The 21,264-nt window shown below is 33.1% G+C and overlaps 1 protein-coding gene and 1 non-coding gene across 2 annotated transcripts; both read right to left on the bottom strand.

The window, feature by feature from the left end:
• Nucleotides 1–2,195: 2,195 nt before the first annotated feature.
• Nucleotides 2,196–4,243, bottom strand: LOC104119151 (uncharacterized). Its single transcript, XM_009630579.4, has 3 exons — nt 3,920–4,243; nt 3,395–3,620; nt 2,196–2,893 (listed from the first exon to the last, which is right to left on the bottom strand). The coding sequence occupies exons 1-3, from the start codon at nt 4,178–4,180 to the stop codon at nt 2,448–2,450; spliced, it is 933 nt and encodes a 310-aa protein (XP_009628874.1). The 5' UTR covers nt 4,181–4,243; the 3' UTR covers nt 2,196–2,447.
• A 16,669-nt stretch (nt 4,244–20,912) lies between these two features.
• Nucleotides 20,913–21,019, bottom strand: LOC117274832 (small nucleolar RNA R71). Its single transcript, XR_004505011.1, has one exon. It is a non-coding gene; the product is annotated as a small nucleolar RNA R71 (small nucleolar RNA).
• Nucleotides 21,020–21,264: the final 245 nt, after the last annotated feature.

Raw genomic sequence — 21,264 nt, 5'->3', positions numbered from 1 at the left:
AGGAGCAATATGCTTGTGTTAATTCCTTTCATGTTTTAAATTTATTATATGTCTCCATTCTCCCCACTAGAGGAAGAGGAAAAAAAAATCAAAAAAAAAAAAACCTAAAAGAGCTAATAATTTGGAGTCCATCTCTTAAACTTGTTGACTTGTGATTAAACCATATATACATGTATCGTAAGTGGTAAAAGGCTTACGTGGATATACTCCCACATTTCTCTACTTTTTATATTTTGATTTTTTACTTTCCTATACACTATTTGAAACTTTATTAGCAAAAATATCCACATTTAATTAATTATCCGATCTAAACAAGTTTTGTTTACAAAATATATACATTTCACCTTAAAAGACTCCCAATCCATTATTAGTGCCTTCAATCAAGGGACTTAGTTATACATTTTTTCTTTATTCCCTCCTCTTTCCCCTTTTCTCTCCAGGTCTTCCACCCTTGTAGCAATTTAGTGATCAAGTCAGTGGACAACTCTTTCATCTGGTTGATCACGTAACCATGTCTTAATAGTACTTACAATTTTGTATTTTTTTTCTAATCCCTTTTCTTCCTCTTTTTAACCCTTCAGGTTTATGTCGGAATTTAGTAAGAATTCCTCTATAATTAACAGGAAGATTAGGTAAATATTTGGGGATAACTTTTTACAAGTTCTTTTTATCAAGATTCAGGATAAAACCAAAATTCTAATTTAAATCCTTAAAAGGGAATTAGACTCTATTCCCTGTCCATCAAGTCTGTGTAATTATTATCCAATTAAGAACTTGTTGAAGTTGCTATTCAAAATACAAAATCAGAAGAGCATTCATTTTCAAAGAATTATATCCTATGTTTTTTACTTTCTTTAGGTAGGAGTAATAATTAATAGGACAACCCTAGTTGGATAGAATATATCTAGAGGGCATTATTTTACAAATCATACTCAATAATGGTTATACTTTTTCCTGCAAAATAAGATGGAATCCTTCTGGCATGTAATGCTGAAGATAGGTAAGTTTACCTTTTATGAAAAGTCGATCTGAATTAAGTTGCAAGGTATTTCATGAAATTAAGTAATGTTTTAAACAGTTTTAACACGTTTAGGCAAAGAGCTTAAAAGCACAATGTAAAAGTATAACTAATCTACAACTTATCTACAACTTTCATACATTATTTCTACATAGTTAAATACAACTACAATATCATACAAACTAAAATATAATTTTTATACAAATTTTATACAATATGTCTTTTGTATATTTTTATCTAATTTATACATAGTAAAAATAAATTTCATACAACTAATTATATATTATACAACTTATCTACAACTTATTTACAACTTTCATACGCTATTTCTACCCAATTATATACAACTATAATATCATACACCTTAAATACAATTTTTACACAATATTGTTCAACTTTATACAATATTTAAATAAAAAAATATACATAAACAACAGAATACAATTTTTCTACAATTTTACTACAACTTTACTACAATTTCATAAGTATAATGTATGTCATGTCTTCTTCCTCCTCCTCTTCTTCTTCTTCTTCTTCTTCTTCTTCTTCTTTCAATCTGAAATTCATCCAAAATCAAGTCTAGTCTTCACCAAAACACCCTAAAAATGAAATATAAACTCTAAACAATATTCCCAATTGTTTGCAATAACACCCAATCCAAACAAATAATGATTTTTAAAAACCCAAATTCGAATTTAAAGTTTCAAAGCTTTTTAATGGCTGTCAATGGTGGAATTGCTGCTCTCTTACTGGAATTAGGGTTGGTCTTTGAAAGTGTTTTCTTCTTCATTAAAAGTTAAGCAAGCAATAGACGTTAATGGAGGTGTGTGGTAGAGTATTTAGAATTTGAATCTATAAAAATTGAGAGGGATTATTGAAAAAGAGTGAAAAAATATAGACTGATTTTAGAAGAAGAGTGAAAATAAGCGTTAATGGAGGGATACTGAAGTTTATGGAGAGAGAAACGTGGGTGGGTTCAAGATATGTGGGGAGGGAATTGTGGAGAGAGAAACGTGGGAAGAGTGAAAAATACGTTAGAGTGATTTTAAGACACTAATTATTATTATTAAATGCCTAAAAATATACATAATTGATAATTGAATATATAATATGTAATTATATTAAAACTTGAGTAGGGAAGTAATAAAGATTAAAATAGTGTATAGCAAGATAAAAATTCATTTATATTTGATCCATTTTATTGCTTCAATCCGTTAAGGATCTAAAAGAAACAACTCAAAATTAAGAAAGTGGACATTGTGGGTGAACTAGCTTTCACCTTTCACGTGTTACACTTTTTTCACCTCGAATACAACTCTAAATCCTAAGGAAAATAAAATGAAAATAACCCCCACCCTCCCCCCGGCACCCCAGATGATGAATATTCAGTTATGTACAGTGATCGAAACAAACTGATGTTCCTATCCCTTCACGCCACTTGGACTGCAGTATAACGTAAATTTGGCAAAATTTCCAAGAAATCCATGGTAAGCATAGATGCCCTTGGCCTTGGCAATCGGCTTGATGAATATTCTTGATCAGACGATAATGGGAATTTAGCAGTAGTAGTACTACTCATACGTTCAAATGTTTTAAGCCATTTAGCTTGCATGTATCTTTGTTTCCGCCATGGTGCCATATGCATTTTCTTCTCCTTCATACATTTCTTAGCAGCGTTGCACAAAATCTTGATTAGTGACATTAATCTCTCAATTTTTCCAACAAATACTTCTGGTAGGCATTTAACTAGTTGATTGTACTCTTCGCTTGCTTTGGCTATTTCAAACTCCGCTCGCAAATTTAATTCAATAATAATCCTCACTTCCCCCTTTTTAGGGTTGGAATTGTCCACCACGTCTATGAATGTGTGTTCACCTGTAACACGGTATACAGAACAAGTTAGTTCAAGATTATCTATTGGAGTAATTAATTAGCATTATGCTAGTGGTACATATATAAAATAATACCCTAGCATGAGATCACAACTTTTGTTTTATTATTAGATGTATAAAAATCATGTTGTACTTCACGTGCATGGCTTTGATAAAGAAAATTTGACAAGTTAGGCATAGAGGTGCCGGCCACAAAGGAACAATGAAAGGTTTAGGGGAAAGTGATGCTTTAATTTGATATTCTACATATCGTTTGGTAGTAACATTTTCTTTTCCAGCTGTTCGAAGAATTAAAATATCAACAATATGTCGTTGCCATACAAAAATAAAGATCCTTTTAGAATGATGAATGGTGATGGAGCTAGCTGTTCGTCTATAATATTTATAGTTGTCACGCATATTTTTACTTTATCTTTACAAATAACATACTCTATTTAAATGTAAATAACGACTAATTGTGAGTAAATTTCTGCAAGATTATTACCTGAAGGAATATCTGGTGAGCTCCTCCACTTAGACTTGCAAATTGCAGAGTTGAAACCTGCATTTTGCAGACGACTACATAACTCTTGCATGACACAGTTCCGGCAGCCGTTGTTGCTCATTTTTCGGCAAGAGCAGCCACTCTCCGACTGCTTTGTTTCTTTTACAGTTTCTTTAGTAATTCTTCGAATTTGTGTTTCTAATGATGTTGTCCGGCATAGTACAGCCTGCAACAAAAAAGAATTTAAGTACGCTAATTATGCATGGTTCGCGAAAAAAAAATGGAGTTCTTAGAGGAGAAGATCTAAATAAGAAATGTTCCTTAAGATTTTTACAAAGAGAGCTAAATTAGGAAATCCAAAAGACCCCTTAAGACCTCTATTACATTCCTTTCTAAAAAGAGACAAAAAATAACGAAACATAAAGCGATTGAAAAGAAAGAAGACAAAGGCGTTATGCATTTGAGTTTTTTTGGTTTTTTTTTTTTCTGAATATTTAAGAAAGAAAATGAGGAGCTGAAACTTACTTGTAAAAGTTGATGTTGAGTTTCCCAGAATTTATTGTTTTCAACATTTTCATTGGTTTCTTTCTCTTCATCTTCATCTTGGTCTCTAACATAAACATCATCATTAACACTTTCCGGCGACGAACTTTGAGCCTCCTCATCAAGAAAGCTGAAAACGGTGTCTGAATTATTAATTGCAGGCTCGCCGGAAAAATCAGTTTCCCGGTTATCCCACGTCAAAATCCGGTGACTTAGAGGTCTCCTAGCCATTATTCCTACCATGGTCTCCAAATTCTTTTAAATGTGATAAATAAAAGAAAAGCTCTCTTAAATTATTTGTATTATGACCAATCTTAGGAACTGGCTTTATATACAACGACCATGCCCAAAAATATGGGACCCGCAAGTCTTACGTGGAAGGCTCATGCACATGAGGAGTGGAGCCTTCATTTATCAGAGTACACCGATACAGCATGGATCCACGTCAGTTATATATCGTCAATTATTTCTCAAGTTTACCCCTATTTTGTTATGGATATACTCGAATATTCTGGTATTGTATTTCATGCATATTTATATTTAAAGAAAAATAGCATTATATTCGGATATCCTATCCTAATCTCGGGGATTGCTGGCCCACTAACATGAGGACCCATGATGTTTTAATGTTTATCGAGATGTTGGTCAATAATATGGTTTATGCAATAGAATATCCTTAATTGTGTAAGATAACAATATTTACAGCTATATATTATGCCTCACTACTTATAAGTTAAAAAATTTATGTTAAATGCAGATGCTCTTTTTGGTAATAATAGTGAACTATATATAAGTGGATTTATTTATGCGTCCATTTTAGGTGCAAGAAGGTGTTGAATAACTGTTGGTTGAAAAATTAATAATCAACGGAGCTAATAAACCATAGCAAACCGAATTTACCCAGTAGTGATTTTTAAATTAATGTCAGATAAATTAGAGGACTTCAATTGTTGACTGGAAGCTAGTGCTAGTGTTAGAAGTCAGTAGGCGTCGACGACATTGCGATAATGAAACTGATGTTTATCGGATGAAGTGGGGTCCAGCGTACCCACCCACCTAACAACAAATGATTGATCAACATTTGACGGAGGAGGATCGCTTGCGAATACGCGGCATCCCGCCAATGGTTTTTGTTATCACCGAATGAATTAATGTGGACGAATATCAGCATTTTGGATTGATAAGAAAATCCATATGAATGTGCTCATGGCATTTTGGGAATTTTCCTCTTCAATTATTTGGTCTGAGTCACTCTCGACTCAGTCTCTTAATATTCAATTAATTATGTTTTCAATTACCATTAAAGGATGTGGTGCAACGGATGAGACTGATCCTTCCTTAATCAGAAGTCTTGGATTCGAGCTTTTGATATGAAAATATCTTTGATAGGGAGCGTTTCTCTCCGAATGGGGCCTTATCCGACGCGACTCCGAATATAATCGGGCTCTACTACGGGTAACAGACACTAGGTGGGAAACCCAAAAATTATATTTTCTATTTCCACCACCAAATTCCAACTTTTATTTAGTTTCCCTTTAAATTTTTCGTCGTCTTTAATGCTCCATGGAACTTATAAAATTGATAGTCTCGACTCCTCTGGACGTTGGTGCGACAAAGAGAGTGAATACATTGTCTTTTAGATGCGTGGGAGGAATGAAAAATTGAAAAATAAACTTCGAGGTGAGCATTTTTCAAATGCTAATTGCCACGTAACCAAATATAATGATTTGTTTGTTCTAATTGTGTCATTGTTTCTTCTTAATATACATTGCATATGTTATCTCAATTGTGCTTTTTTTTTATACAATTAATATATGTTTTAACTATTTATTTTTTCGGTTAAATCTACAAAGGTTACTTGAAACTCTATTTCTTTTAGTCAAATGAAAAAAAGATTTAGCCAAAGTAATGAAGTTTAAATGGCATCTTTTCGACAAAAAGAAAAAAGTACTGTGTATTTTTCTTTTCATGCAATGACTATTTATTTAAACTATGCATTATTTCTTTTTGGGTTAAATTCGTAAAATATTTGATTGAAATATAATTATTTTTAGCTAAAATATTTTTTTTTAGCCAAAATATGAAGTTTCAATAACGTTTTTTTTTTCTTCTTTAGATGCAAAGTGTATATATTGGCACGAAAAAATAATGTAAATCATTAGTGGACTTAAAAAAGTAAAAATATATGTACTTTGTTTTAAAAAAATATCACATAGACAAAAAAATTTATGTGGCAGTGCGTGTGTCATACTTTCAGCGTTCAGCAGGGTTGAAACTATCAAAATGTCAAGTTGAGAGAGGTATTAAAAATCACGAAAAATTTAAGAGAAAACTAAACAAATTAAAAGTTGTCTAGTTGAGGGATCCTAAACTATGGGATAACTGATAATTAGTAATAGTCAATCACTTTCACCATATATTTCATCTAACGTGGTAAAGTGCTGGCAATATGAAACTTCAAATATAGGAAACTCCATAAATTTACCAGATGGCTATGTACTTGCAAATGTTGGAAATCATCGTCGCGGTTGCGGATCGCCACGGTTTACTTCCAGCTTAGCTTTGAATTTGGCCACAAGTTTTGACATAACGAAGAACTCCGATTCACGGATTCTTAAAAATATTTTCATAGATTAGGTGCTTGTCCTGTTTAAAAACATATCAAATTGGGTTCTGGTTTCTATTAGCCAACTCAATGCAATTCTAATAAATATGTAAAATTAAACTACTGTTTACGAAAAAGTTTATATTTAAAATAGAGTTTATTTTATCGATGGTCATTGAACTTTTGTATTTGTTACCCAAAAGTCACTTTTCTTTTTTTGTTACGTAAAAATTATTTAACTTTGTGTTCATAACTCAAAAGTCACTTTTCTTTCTTTTGTTACGCAAAAATCATTTTACTTTGCTCTAGTTATCACAAAAAGTCACATCTGCCAGATTTTATAATATTTTTACTTGAAAAGTCTATTATGCCCTTGGTATTATATAAATCTTCATATTTATGTAATACCTTCTATATTATATATAATATATTTTTACCTAGGTATTTTATTTATAATTAAAATAACTTAATATTATTTTATTTATTATTTTTATAATATATTCGTATATTTAATTTTTCCTTAACGTTAATTTTCAAGATATATTGGTAGCGTTATTAAATTTGTCAGTAACTTTACTATGAACAAATCTCACGTCAACGTTCTTAACCACTCATAATGAAATATTTTTAATAAGAATTATAAAATCAAAGCTCACAGATTTATCAATCAAGCTATATTCGTTAATCCAATAAATAAAATACCAACATTTAGTAAGCTCACACATCAGATTAACAGTTTCAAATAAATAATATCGACGGATACAGCTTAAAATTTAATATTAAACTCAAATATATTTTTAAAAAAATTAAAAGTTTTACTGACTATAAAAAACTATAATTTGTTAAACAAATATGTTTTTGTTATTTCAAATAAATATTTTTTTGTCATTTTCATTTTTGAAAATATGTTCATGCTTGAATATGATTAAACAAATTCAGTATCATGGAAAAATTAAACGTACTAATATATTATAAAAATATTAAATAAAATAATATAAAATTATTTTAATTATAAGTAAAATTTCTTGGTAAAAATATATTATAAAATATATAATCTAGAATGTATTACATAAATTGGAGGATTTATAATGTAAAGGGCATAATAGACTTTTCAGGTGAAAGTTTTATAAAATCTTGTCAAAGTGATTATCGTGATAACTAGACCATAGTAAAATAATTTTTGTGTAACAAAATAAAGAAAGATTTTACTTTGACACGATAATCACTTTGACAAGATAGTCACTTTGACAAGATTTTATAAAATACAGGTAAAAATTAAAAATAAATTCAGTTAAGAAAAAATTAAATGTATGAATATATTATAAAAATAATAAATAAAATAATATTAATTTATTTTAATTATAAATAAAATACCTAGGTAAAAATATATTATATAGTATATAATATATATGGTATTATATAAATATGAAGATTTATATAATATCAAGGGCATAATAGACTTTTTAAGTAAAAATATTACAAAATCTGGCAAATGTGACTTTTGTGATAATTAGAGCAAAGTAAAATAATTTTTGTGTAACAAAAAAAAGAATAGTGACTTTTGAGTAATGAACACAAAGTTAAATAATTTTTACATAACAAAAAAAGAAAATATAACTTTTGGATAACAAATACAAAAGTTCAATGACCATGGATAAAATTAACTCTTTAAAATATGAGGTTGTAGGCAGAAGAGTAAACAGAGTTTTCGACTCCTATGATGCACCGAGGCACACGTTAAACTTCATCTCTCGTCATACTCGACTTGTTTTTTTGTATAAACACTTCCACTAATATTAACTGTTTCCTTATAGTATTTGCTGCTTATAGTTGCTGGCTCTTTCTACATTTTTGCTGAGAAATGAAAATATATATGATTGACCAATTCTGATTGCACATGCTAGCACTAAATGCACATAATTAATGATCAACTAGTTTAATTTCAGCTTGATAAGATATTAAATATTTGATGCATAATCGAGTAGATATGTGGTTTTTATAACTTTAATGTCACGTATATGCTAATTAAGTTATGGATATTCTTTTGTAAAATTTTTAATGAGTTTTTATCGGGCAAATTACCCATCATTTAACTCAATTTTCTTGTGAATTTTATATTATATAACAGAAATATAATAATCTCATCTTTTCTAGAAATATAATACACGCGTCAAACGAGATTATACAAATATATAGCTTGAATGTTGCACGAACAAGAAAAAACTAAAAAGGGAAAAAATAATAAGAGGGCGAGATGCTTAATAGTGTTTTTTGTAATAATTTGATAAAATTGCTATCTAAAAAGTATCTCCACAACAAGAGTATTTGTATTTTTACAACTCTTATGGATCACAATTCTAATGAAATTCTTCATTTTTGTTGTGGCATTATCATAACCCTCGTTCTCTTTCTTTTTTTTTTCTTTCTTTTTTGTTCCTTGTTTTCCCTATTACTCTCTCTGTTCCAATAAATAGAAATGTCGACGCATCAAATATCAGATATAAACTCGGACTCGATTTCTTAATTTTAAAAATATAAACTTGCATATTGTACTAATAATCAGTAATCACAATCTTTGCAATAAAATTATTTAAAAAATGTTTGAAAATACATTATTCTACAAAAATAACTATTCAAATCTTCTGTGCTGAAAAACTTTTCTATAGTTATTAATGGGCTCTGGTTGAAAAAAGATTTCTGATTCTTTTTCAGATCTTGCAAAAACAAAAAGAAAAATCAACTTTTTTTTAAAGCAAACGCCTGGATATCCACAAGTCTAGTAATGAGTCTTAACAAGGGTACCCTGGTGCACTAAATTTTTGTTATGTGCGGGATTCGAAAAAAGATCGGACCACAATGATCTATTACTTGTACACTCCTCGTTAAGCATCATTATTATTTGCAAACAGATAAAGTAAAGAACGTCTCATGGATAATTTTCCAATAATAATTACAGCTATAATCAGATCCTTCAACGTGGAATGTCTTAATTTTCCTGTAAACATTAACCTTCTAGTTCTGAGATATATAGACTTCTGCACTAACATAAATGCCTACATGCATGTCATACCAGCCACAATTGAAAGATTGAAAGTGAAAGTGACTACACACCATCCTTATCTCTTCTACTGGAGTCCAGACATTAATCGACGTACGACAAGAAATTGACGACTTGTGTTGAAAATTTCTCTAGACATTAACGTTCAACGTGAGACATGAATGAAATTAAAAATTAAAAATTAAAAATCAACGTTCAGCGTGCGACATGAATGAATACTCCTAACAAGGATATGGATGTAAAAAGTGAAAAAGAATTATAAATTAAAAATCAAAATCATATAATTGAAAGTCCATATCGAAAAGTAACTAGTATGAATCACATTACCATACTATTATTAAGTAGAACAAAGGGAGTCTCGGAGTAACGAAAATTATTTTCGTGTGATTTATAGGTCACAATTTCGACCCGTGAAGCAGCCATTAATGTTTGCGTATTAGGGCAGGCTATATTATTATTTCTTGGGTATAATTCTTTCCTGAATCATATATGAATACGAGATACTTTATGCACCGAAATGCTTATACGGTTGTTTAGTAATACTTGCCTTCTTATATTTGGCACAAATTAACATGTGTGGCCGATAAGTTTTATCCTCAACCATATCTTTTGTTCATGATCTCCATCACAACTACATTCTCTGCCCCCATCCATTTTTTTATAAGATAATATTGGTATATAAAGTATCTCATATTCATACATAATCTACTACTACCGTAACACTCATGTTATTTCTGAACCTCCACGTTGCAATTTTCCCCTTTTAAGGTTTTCCTCTTCTTACAAGTGTTATTTTGGCCTTTTCTAACCAGACAGTTTCATATATATCTACAAGAAAAAACGATATTTGTGAAGGAAAAAATTGTCACAATTCCGTCACAAAATTGACATGGTAACGAATTTGTGACAAATTTTGAGCCATCCCAATTTTGCACGTCGTAAAACTTTTGTGACGGAATAGTAACTCCGTCACAACTATTTTTTGTGATGAATTTGTGATTTGCAATATCTGTCTCAATTATAGACCACAAATTTGTGATGGACTAAAGACAGATAGGTCCGTCACAAATTTGTGACGGACACAATCTGTTTTTAGTTATCCAACTTTGCATCATAATTTGTGATAGAATTGTATTAGATTATCATTTTTGTCATAAATTTGTAATTGAATTGTGACAGATCGTCATATCCGTCACAAAATTTGTTTACACTAAAGAATTCCGTCAGAAATTTGTCTCAATTTTGTGACAAACTTGCCCGTTATAAATATTCTGTCACATTTTTGTGTTTATCAAGTAGTGTCATGCTTTAGTTTGTATGTGCACAGTCAATGTTAATTTGATTTCAATTGTTCATTGTGCGACTCCAAAATTAACCTCAAGTTGAATCTATTCATTTATAATAGAAATAGCTCTATTTTTGCATTAATAATTCTAAGTTATATAGGTTACTATTATTGAGAGTATTGTGTATTATATCTGTATTTATGTAGTTGAGGGGTATTTTTGTAATTAGCCAATAATATAGTATGTGTATATGTACTGTACAATACAGATACACTAACTTTTACTTTTCATTTTATCAAAGTTTCGTTTTCTCCCTTTTCTCTCTCTCCAGAAGTTTCCACCATTTTCTTTTCTCCTTTCTCGTTTGCTCTCTGCGAAGCTTCGACCGCCATATCAATGGTGATTTTCGCTCGCACTTTAATCTCTGTTTTCTACATGGTATCAGAGCAGGGTCATCTCCTTCATCACTAATCTCTGTTCGTTTTTTTTTTTTTTGAAGTTGTAAGGAAAATTGGGAAACCCTAATTTTTCACCCATAGTTTTTCAGATTTGTCGATTAATTCATCTTGTATCATGGCGATGGATGACGATACTTCGGATTCAACTAATACAAACAAAGATACATTAGATTCGATCAATCCCTTGTACATGCATCCTTCAGAGAGTGCCGGATCGATACTAGTGCCGGTGGTGTTTGACGGAACTGGTTATAGATCCTGGAGAAGAGGCGTCCTCAGGGGTCTCTCAGTGAAGAATAAGGTCGGTTTCATCACCGAAAAATGTAAGAAGCCAGATTCCGGCCATCCGACATTTGAGCAGTGGGAGAGATGCGACGACATGGTCACATCGTGGATTCTCAACTCACTTTCCAAAGATTTGGCAGATAGCTTACAGTATGTGGTCGATGCCAAGGAATTGTGGCAGGAACTGGAGGATAGGTACGATCAGACAAATGGAGCGAAATTGTACCAGCTCGAGAGGGAAATTAACGATCTAAGTCAGGGAACCCTAGACATTACAGGATATTATACAAAAATGAAGAAGCTTTGGGAAGAGTTAAACACATTGAATGCACATGCACAATGTAAGTGCCAGCGTACTTATGGTGCCAAGGCAAATATGCACAAGGCTGAACAAAACAGAAGGCTAATCAGGTTTCTAATGGGTCTAAACGAGGTCTACACAGTTGTGAGAGGAAGCATTTTGATGATGAATCCGTTGCCCAGTATTGCATAAGCCTTTTCTATCCTGATCCAGGAAGAAAAACAAAGGGAAGTTAGGCCAAGTAACCATCTGATGATGGAGTCTGCTTCAATGAATGTCAGTGGTCTTGCAAATCTAGCTTTTAGGACAAATTATGTTCAACAGAGGAACAACAGCTCATACAGAGGCAGTTATCCATCCAACAGGTCACGCCTGTTTTGTGACTACTGCAAGAAGCAAGGACACACTAAAGATAAATGCTACAAACTATACGGATTTCCCCAGGACTTCAAATTCACTAAAGGAAAAAGTGTGGCTTCCGCTGCAAGTGTGCATGGAGGACCTGAAGGGATAGTTCCCGGAGGATGCAGTGAAGTTGGTGCTAGAAATCAAAGCATGGGGATTCAAAACCTGACAAAGGAGCAATATAATCAGCTGCTGCATCTGTTGGAGAACTTCCATGGTGGAAGTACAATTGAAGTCTCAAATAACATCACTAGTGGGGGCAGCAAACTTTGCAGGTATATTGGCTTGCTCTACTCATAAAGAAATCATTGGTAATCTTTCATGTAAATGCTTCAAATCATCTGCTGAATATTGGATTTTAGACTCCGGAGCTTCTAATCACATGTCCTATAACAAAGCCCTATTAACCAACATTAGATTTCTACCTTATCCTTTCCTAGTAACCTTACCAAATGGATACAACGTTAGAGTGACAGAAATTGGTGATGCAGTCCGTAGCCCTAAGCTGACTTTACACAAAGTGTTGTTTGTTCCCAGTTTTATGTTCAATTTGATCTCAGTTCATTATTTAACATCATACCTTAAGACAATTGTCCAATTTTCTGATACTTCATGCATTTTACAGGCCCCTTCAATGAAGAGGCCTTTGGAGATTGGTAGAGCAAGGAATGGCTTGTACTTCCTCTGCTCAAAATGTCAGTTCCTTAGTTCAGCTACTGTTCCCACTTCTCTCGTTTCAAATTCATGTTCTGCTTCTACTGACAATCCATATAAATCACTCACTATAAATAATGACAACTTAGAAACTTGTCCTGCTAATTGTCTTTCATCATCATCTGTAAATGTTCCACTCTCAAGCAATAGGAAAGGTTCTTGCACCTCTTGTTATCCTACTAATGTGTGTGGATCCTTTTCTAATTCTTCATCTTATGGAAATTGTGTTGACTATTTGTGGCACAACATATTGGGCCATGTACCTTTTGTGAAAATGAGGGGAATATCATCTATAATGTAAATTTTGCACCCAAACAACCATTCTTATGTTCAATTTGCCCTATGGCCATACAAACAAGATTACCATTCCCACAGAAAAATACATCATCTACCAATATTTTTGAACTATTACACATAGACCTCTGGGGGCCATACCACACAGTCACACATGACAACTACAAATATTTTCTTACCATAGTTGATGACTTCAGTAGGTCAACCTGGACATATCTTATGAGTTGTAAAAGTAATACACTTCAAATTCTAAGAATCTTTGTGTCTATGATAGAGAACCAGTTTAATTCTTCCATTAAGTCCATGAGGTCTGACAATGGACTGGAGTTTGTCAACAATGAAACTTCATCATTTTTTCATTCCAAGGGAATTATACATCAGAAAATCTGTCCATACACACCTCAACAAAATGGTGTGGTGGAAAGAAAACACAGATATTTGTTGGAAACTGCAAGAGCCTTACTGTATCAGTCCAAGTTACCTATCAAATATTGGGGAGAATGCATTCTTACAGCCACATACTTGATTAATAGACTACCCTCTACAATCCTGAATAACAAATCACCTTTTGAAATACTTTATAAAAACAAACCCAATTATTCACACCTTAAAAGCTTTGGATGCCTATGTTATCCTACCACTCTTAAAACTCATAAAGACAAATTTGAACCCAGAACTGAGCCTCATGTTTTTGTAGGTTACCCCTTTGGCACAAAAAGTTACAAGGTACTGAACTTAGCCACTAAAAGAATACACATTTCCAGAGATGTACAATTCCATGAACATGTTTTCCCTTTTGTAGTGTCTTCTGATCACACTTCTCTTCCTTGTGTTTTGCCATCTTTTCATTATGATCTTGTATGTGAAGGTCATAGAGATGCTGCCTTGAGTAATAGTCAGTCACAAACTGGGACTTCACCAAGTTCTGTCACCAACCTTTCTTTACTAGATAATCAAGATATTTCCCCACTTGTTGATCAAAGAAACCATTCACCTGTTGATGCAGGTGTTTCTGAAAACTCACCTATTATTTCAAATACCTCAGACCAATATACCACTAATACTTACTCATTCCCAAGTCCTACAAGACCATCCAGAATAGTAAAAACACCAAACTACCTAAGTGAATATGTGTATTCCCTTCCAAATCTAAAGAACAATACATCACACACTGTCTTGCTCAATTTTCCCCTTTCAGACCATCAACACATTTGTTTTACTGCTCTAAATAAGGACAGTCAGCATATGATGAGAAACATTTCTCATGAATCTGAGCCATGCTCTTATGAGGAAGCAGCCTTAAACCCTGCATGGCAAGCAGCCATGACACAAGAATTTGAGGCTTTGCATGCTAACCATACATGGGATTTAGTGACATTGCCTGCAGGTAAGAAAGCCATAGGATGCAGATGGGTATATAAAATCAAACACAGAGCAAATGGGACTGTTGAGAGATTCAAGGCAAGACTGGTGGTAAAAGGATACACACAACAGGCAGGAATAGATTATACTGAGACATTCTCTCCAGTTGTCAAGATGACAACTGTTAGGGCCCTTATCAGCATAGCAGTTAAAAGGGGCTGGAACCTTTTCCAACTAGATGTGAACAACACATTCTTACATGGAGATCTACATGAAGAGGTGTATATGGAGGTACCACAGGGACTGCAGACTGAGGTCCCTAGTCTAGTTTGCAAGTTAAACAAGTCCTTGTATGGACTGAAACAAGCAAGCATACAGTGGTATGCTAAGCTGACTGAGGCACTGTGCACCAGGGGTTTCAAACATTCAGAAAATGACCACTCACTATTCTGTAAGAAGGAAGGTTTTTCAATAGTATTTGTGGCTGTCTATGTTGATGAAGTGATTCTTACAGGTACAGATGTAGAAGAAATTAAGGCACTAAAGGTTTTCCTCCATGATCAGTTCAAAATCAAGGATTTAGGAAAGCTGCACTATTTCCTGGGACTGGAAGTGCTCTACAAGGATGATGGAGTTCTCATTTCACAGAGGAAGTTCACTGCAGATCTGTTGAGAGAATATGACAATCAGTATACTACAGTCTCTTCTCCTCTTGACTGTACTGTCAAGTTGAAGGCAGAAGAGGGAACCCTACTGGCAGATCCCACTCACTATAGAAAGTTAGTTGGAAAACTTAACTTCCTCACCAACACAAGGTTAGATATTGCCTATAGTGTTCAGCACTTAAGTCAATTCATGCAAACACCCAGAGAACCTCATCTTAAAGCTGCCCTTCATGTCTTAAGTTATCTTAAGAATGATCCAACTTTGGGCATTTTCTTTTCCAACAACCCAGATTGCACTATGAAGGCTTTCTGTGACTCAGACTGGGCTGCATGCCCTGATTCTCGACGATCAGTGAGTGGATACATTGTCTTATTAGGTGATAGTCCTATCAGCTGGAAATCGAAGAAGCAGGAAACAGTCTCCCTCTCCTCTGCAGAAGCAGAATATAGATCAGTAAGAAAAGTAGTTGGAGAACTAATTTGGCTTAAAAGATTGCTAGAAGAACTGACAGTTCCTTGCTTGCATCCTATCTCGATTTTTTGTGATAGTCAAGCTGCGATACACATGGCAAGAAACCCAGTGTTTCATGAGCGTACCAAGCACATAGAGGTGGATTGTCATTTTGTACGAGACAAGTTACATGATGGCCTCATCTCTTTGCATCACATTCCCACAGACGCTAGGCCTGGCAAGTGGGCCGGTCCAGGCCCGGGACCGGCCCAGGACCGCGGGCCAGACGGGCCAAACGGCTAAACGGGCCAGGACCGTTTGGTCCAGTTTTAGCGGGCCTGGTCCGGTCTCGTGGGCCGGTCCTATGATTGGACCCGTCAGGCCCGCCAGGGCCCGGGACCGGCCCGGTCCCCTTGCCCGGTCCCCTTAGCGGGCCTAGCGGGCCCAACGGCTATTTGTTTTTAAATTTTTTTTTTTTTTTAAAAAAAACGTTGGACTGTCAAAAATAGTCGTTGGGCTGTCAAATACATCTTAAGATATACTATATATACATAGTATACTAGATATATATAGTAGATATACATGTATATATAGTATATCTTAAGATGTATATATAGTATATAAATCGAATATAGCTTATATATAGTAAGATGTATATATAGTATAGTATACATATAAGCTTATATTTATATTATACTATAGTCTATACTATATATACATCTCATAAGATATATAAACTATATTCGATATACTATATATACATCTTAAGATATACTATATATACTATACTATATATACATCTTAAGATATACTATATATACATCTTACTATATATACATCTTAAGATATACTATATATACATAGTATACTAGATATATATAGTAGATATACATGTATATATAGTATATCTTAAGCTATACATATAGTATAATATAGTATAGTATACATACATATATATATATATATATATATATATATATATATATATATATATATATATATATATATATATATATATATATATATATATATAAGCTTATATTTATACTATACTATAGTCTATACTATATATACATCTCATAAGATATATAAACTATATTCGATATACTATATATACATCTTAAGATATACTATATATACTATACTATATATACATCTTAAGATATACTATATATACTATACTACATATACATCTTAAGATAAACTATATATACATAGTATACTAGATATACTAGATATATATAGTAGATATACATGTATATATAGTATATCTTAAGATGTATATATAGTATATAAATCGAATATAGCTTATATATAGTAAGATGTATATATATTATAGTATAGTATAGTATACATATAAGCTTATATTTATACTATACTATAGTCTATACTATATATACATCTCATAAGATATATAAACTATATTCGATATACTATATATACATCTTAAGATATACTATATATACTATACTATATATACATCTTAAGATATACTATATATACTATACTACATATACATCTTAAGATATACTATATATACATAGTATACTAGATATACTAGATATATATAGTAGATATACATGTATATATAGTATATCTTAAGCTATACATATAGTATATAAATCGAATATAGCTTATATATAGTAAAATGTATATATATTATAGTATAGTTTAGTATACATATAAGCTTATATATATATATATATATATATATATATATATATATATATATATATCTTAAGATGTATATATAGTATATAAATCGAATATAGCTTATATATCTTAAGATGTATATATAGTATAGTATAGTATATATATATATATATATCTTAAAATGTATATATACACTATAATATATATACATAGTTTATAAGTCATATTCGATAGTATACATCTTAAGATATACTATATATACATCTTACTATATATATATATATAGCTTATATATCTTAAGATGTATATATATATTAAGATCTACTATACTATACTATATATATATATATATATTAAGATCTACTATACTATACTATATATATATAGTATATCTTAAGATATATATATAGTATATTTTAAGATGTATACTATGTATATATAATATAGTATATATATATTTTAAGATGTATATATAGTATATAAATCGAATATAGCTTATATATCTTTATTACTATTTTTTTCTCTAACTTCTATAAAAAAAAATTAAAAATAGAAAGTTTCTGTTGGGCTCGTTTGGGCCCGGAACCGGACCGGGACCGGCCCACTAAACCCGGGCCCGTTAGTTCGTGGTCCCGGTCCCGAACCTGTTCCAGCAATTAACCCGCGAGGCCCAAGACCGTTTAGGACCGGACCGCATAGGACCGGCCCACTTAGGACCGGGCCCGCGAAGCCCACTTAGGACCGGGCCCGACCCACTTGCCACCCCTAATAGACGCTCAGCTAGCAGACATATTTACGAAGGCCTTAACAGGGATCAAACATACTTCTATTCTTGGCAAGTTGGCAGTGAGTTCCTCGCCTCCAACTTGAAGGGGGGTATTGAGAGTATTGTGTATTATATCTGTATCTGTATTTATGTAGTTGAGGGGTATTTTTGTAATTAGCCAATAATATAGTATGTGTATATGTACTGTACAATACAGATACACTAACTTTTACTTTTCATTTTATCAAAGTTTCGTTTTCTCCCTTTTCTCTCTCTCCAAAAGTTTCCACCATTTTCTTTTCTCCTTTCTCGTTTGCTCTCTGCGAAGCTTCGACCGCCATATCAATGGCGATTTTCGCTCGCACTTTAATCTCTGTTTTCTACAACTATCTTATTTTATGCTTGAACTTCAACATTGAATCTGGAATCACGAGCACAAGATCTTAATTAAGACAACTCATAGGAGTTAGATTTGATGTAATTAATTCATCAGTAGGCTTAAGTTAGGTAATAGCTAGTTGTTTCAACTTCTAATTTTTTCTTTTTCAAATGCCAAAAAGAAACCATTGATCAGTAGAGACAGATCCTAAAATGTTGCATGAGACAAATATGGTACGTGGAACATTTAGATGGAAACTGATAGTATGCTATATTTATGCAATTTAGATACTATTTACACTCTAATTTAGCCGCACTTTATTGATATTTGAATGCTAAAAGATAACAAAATACTCTAATTAAGAATTTGATGCTTTGCAAGAGTTACTCCGAGCTAGGAGGGAGCTAACGAGTATTTTGGAGTCAATATGGAGTGTGGAAGGCCAATCGAAGGTTAGCCCGGTCAAAAAGGAGCGAGAAAAGCAAGCGAGACGACCCCTCCAGGTACGCGGCCGCGAAGTGGGCCGCGAATTGGCCCGCGAACTCAAGGCAGTGAGGCAGTGGAAATCCGCGGCCGGATCCGCGGTCGAATCCGCGGCCGCGGACGGGCGGACGAAAGTCAAACACGCAGGGTTAATTATGTAAATTTCCTATGCGACTAACCTAAACCTATATGAAGCCTAAACTCGTCCAGAAGTCAGATATAGCTAGTTTTAGAAGATTTTAGAGGCAAGAACAAGGGAGAGAAGATGGATAATTTCCTAAGAGTTTTCATCTTCTTCTTCTTCATACTTCTATTTGTTGATTATAAATTATTTTAGTGATTTATTTTTCATTAACATGAGTAGCTAAATCTATTATCTAGGGTTGATGGAACCAATTGTTGGATGAAGTCTTGACTCTATTTTGTCATAATTGAGCCGTATTTGTTCTATGATTGTTCAATTACGTATTGTATTGTGGTTAGCTGAAAGGGCCCTCGATTAATCATGTCTAGTTACCTTGTGTTGCTTGAGAAAGAACACTTGGTTAGATTGTTGTTGAACAACACCATTTTTGGGTAAGTTAAGAGATTAATTACTTGAATTTAAAAGTGGATTTAGAAATAACAAAGCTTTGTTGGGATAATTCTGAGTTGCATAAATTGTTAACTAGAGTAGTTCGAGAGAATGCTTCTAGTAAATTATCGTAATTAATCTAGAGATAATTACGGTAGCCCGGAACTCATAATCCACATAGAGTATTATGCCAAAATTATAGCTAAAGAGTTCAGAATTAATTTGGCAATTGAAAAAATCAATAGCCCTAGATCCTTTTACCCTTGAATTCAATTTTAGTCTTGATTATTGCTAATTTTATTGTCATTTTTTCTTAGCTAAATAAATTTCACTGATTATTCATAAAACTCTTGTATCCGAAAGTTGTCTGATCTTATCATTAGCATTATTTAAAGTTATAGTAAATAGGTTAGTTCCCTGTGGGATTCGACTCCGGACTTGAACCGGGTTATATTTACAGCGACTACTTAATCCTTTTTACAAGGCATAGTTGGGTGGGATCAAATTTTGGCATCGTTGCCAGGGAACTAACGGTGTTATTTATTACAACTTAGAAGAATTGCTAGGATTCTTAGTTTAGATCAATTTCTTACGGTGTTTAAACTTTTCCATTGAAATTCTCACGTTTGAATTCTCCTGTGACTCAGGTGTATGCCTAGAAGCTCTTCGAGGACTGGTGAACATTTTGAAGGACTCTCAGACCCCGAGAAAGCATTTAGGGCATTAAATTGAGCCAACAAGAAGAACAAACAGTTACAACAAAAACACACACTCGAAATTGAATTGGACAACATGGACGATGTCAATGAAAACAATCGGAATAATCGGGTTGACCCGAACAATGGAGTGGTGGCACCTCTTGTGCCAGAAGCTGCTCTTTATGATTGGGCAAAATCAACTGCTGATAACCTAGCCACCGACATTGCTGTACCTCAGATACAAGCGGAGACATTCCAAATCACCAACAACATGCTGCATCTGTTTCAAAATAAGGGACTGTTCTCCGGGTCATACATTGAAGACCCATAACAACATCTGAAGAATTTCCTATCAATATGTGTGACCTAAAGACAACCGAATGTGACTCCTGAAGCCATCAAACTATTACTGTTTCCATTCTCTGTGACTGGAGAGGCTCAAACTTGGTTGAATTCGCTCCCAATAAACTCCATTGCCACTTGGGAAGAATTAGTCAAACAGTTCTTAAACAAGTTTTATCCTCCCAACAAGACTGCAAGGCAGATTGATGAGATATTGCAGTTCAGGCAGAAACCAACTGAGACCTTGCAAGAAACCTGGGAGAGGTTCAAGGGTATGCTAGTGAAGTGTCCACACCATAGCATTCCAGATCAGATTCTGGGACAGAGATTCTACATGGGTTTAGCAGACAGTTTGAAGGCCAATGCAGATGCTTCATCTGTTTGTGCATTTTTGAGCAAGACATTCACAGAGCGCAGCATTATGTTGCTCTTGACCCAAACAATTCCCATGCAGAGAACATAGCCACTCTCATGACTGAGATGAGCATACTGACAAAGAAAATTGATGAGATAGGTACAAAGCAAGTGCACATTGTTGATACAACAAA

The sequence above is a fragment of the Nicotiana tomentosiformis genome, chromosome 2 (genome assembly GCF_000390325.3).
Source record: "Nicotiana tomentosiformis chromosome 2, ASM39032v3, whole genome shotgun sequence".
Taxonomy (NCBI): Eukaryota; Viridiplantae; Streptophyta; class Magnoliopsida; order Solanales; family Solanaceae; genus Nicotiana; species Nicotiana tomentosiformis.
The sequence above is the reverse complement of the archived record's forward strand: the minus strand, read 5'-3'. Positions and strand labels throughout refer to the sequence as shown.

Coding starts and splice junctions, on each gene's coding strand:
- LOC104119151 (XM_009630579.4), bottom strand. CDS start 4,180: ATGGTAGGAATAATGGCTAGGAGACCTCTAAGTCACCGGATTTTGACG. Junction 3,621..3,919: donor CTCAACATCAACTTTTACAA/GTAAGTTTCAGC, acceptor TTTTTGTTGCAG/GCTGTACTATGCCGGACAAC. Junction 2,894..3,394: donor CTCACCAGATATTCCTTCAG/GTAATAATCTTG, acceptor ACCGTGTTACAG/GTGAACACACATTCATAGAC.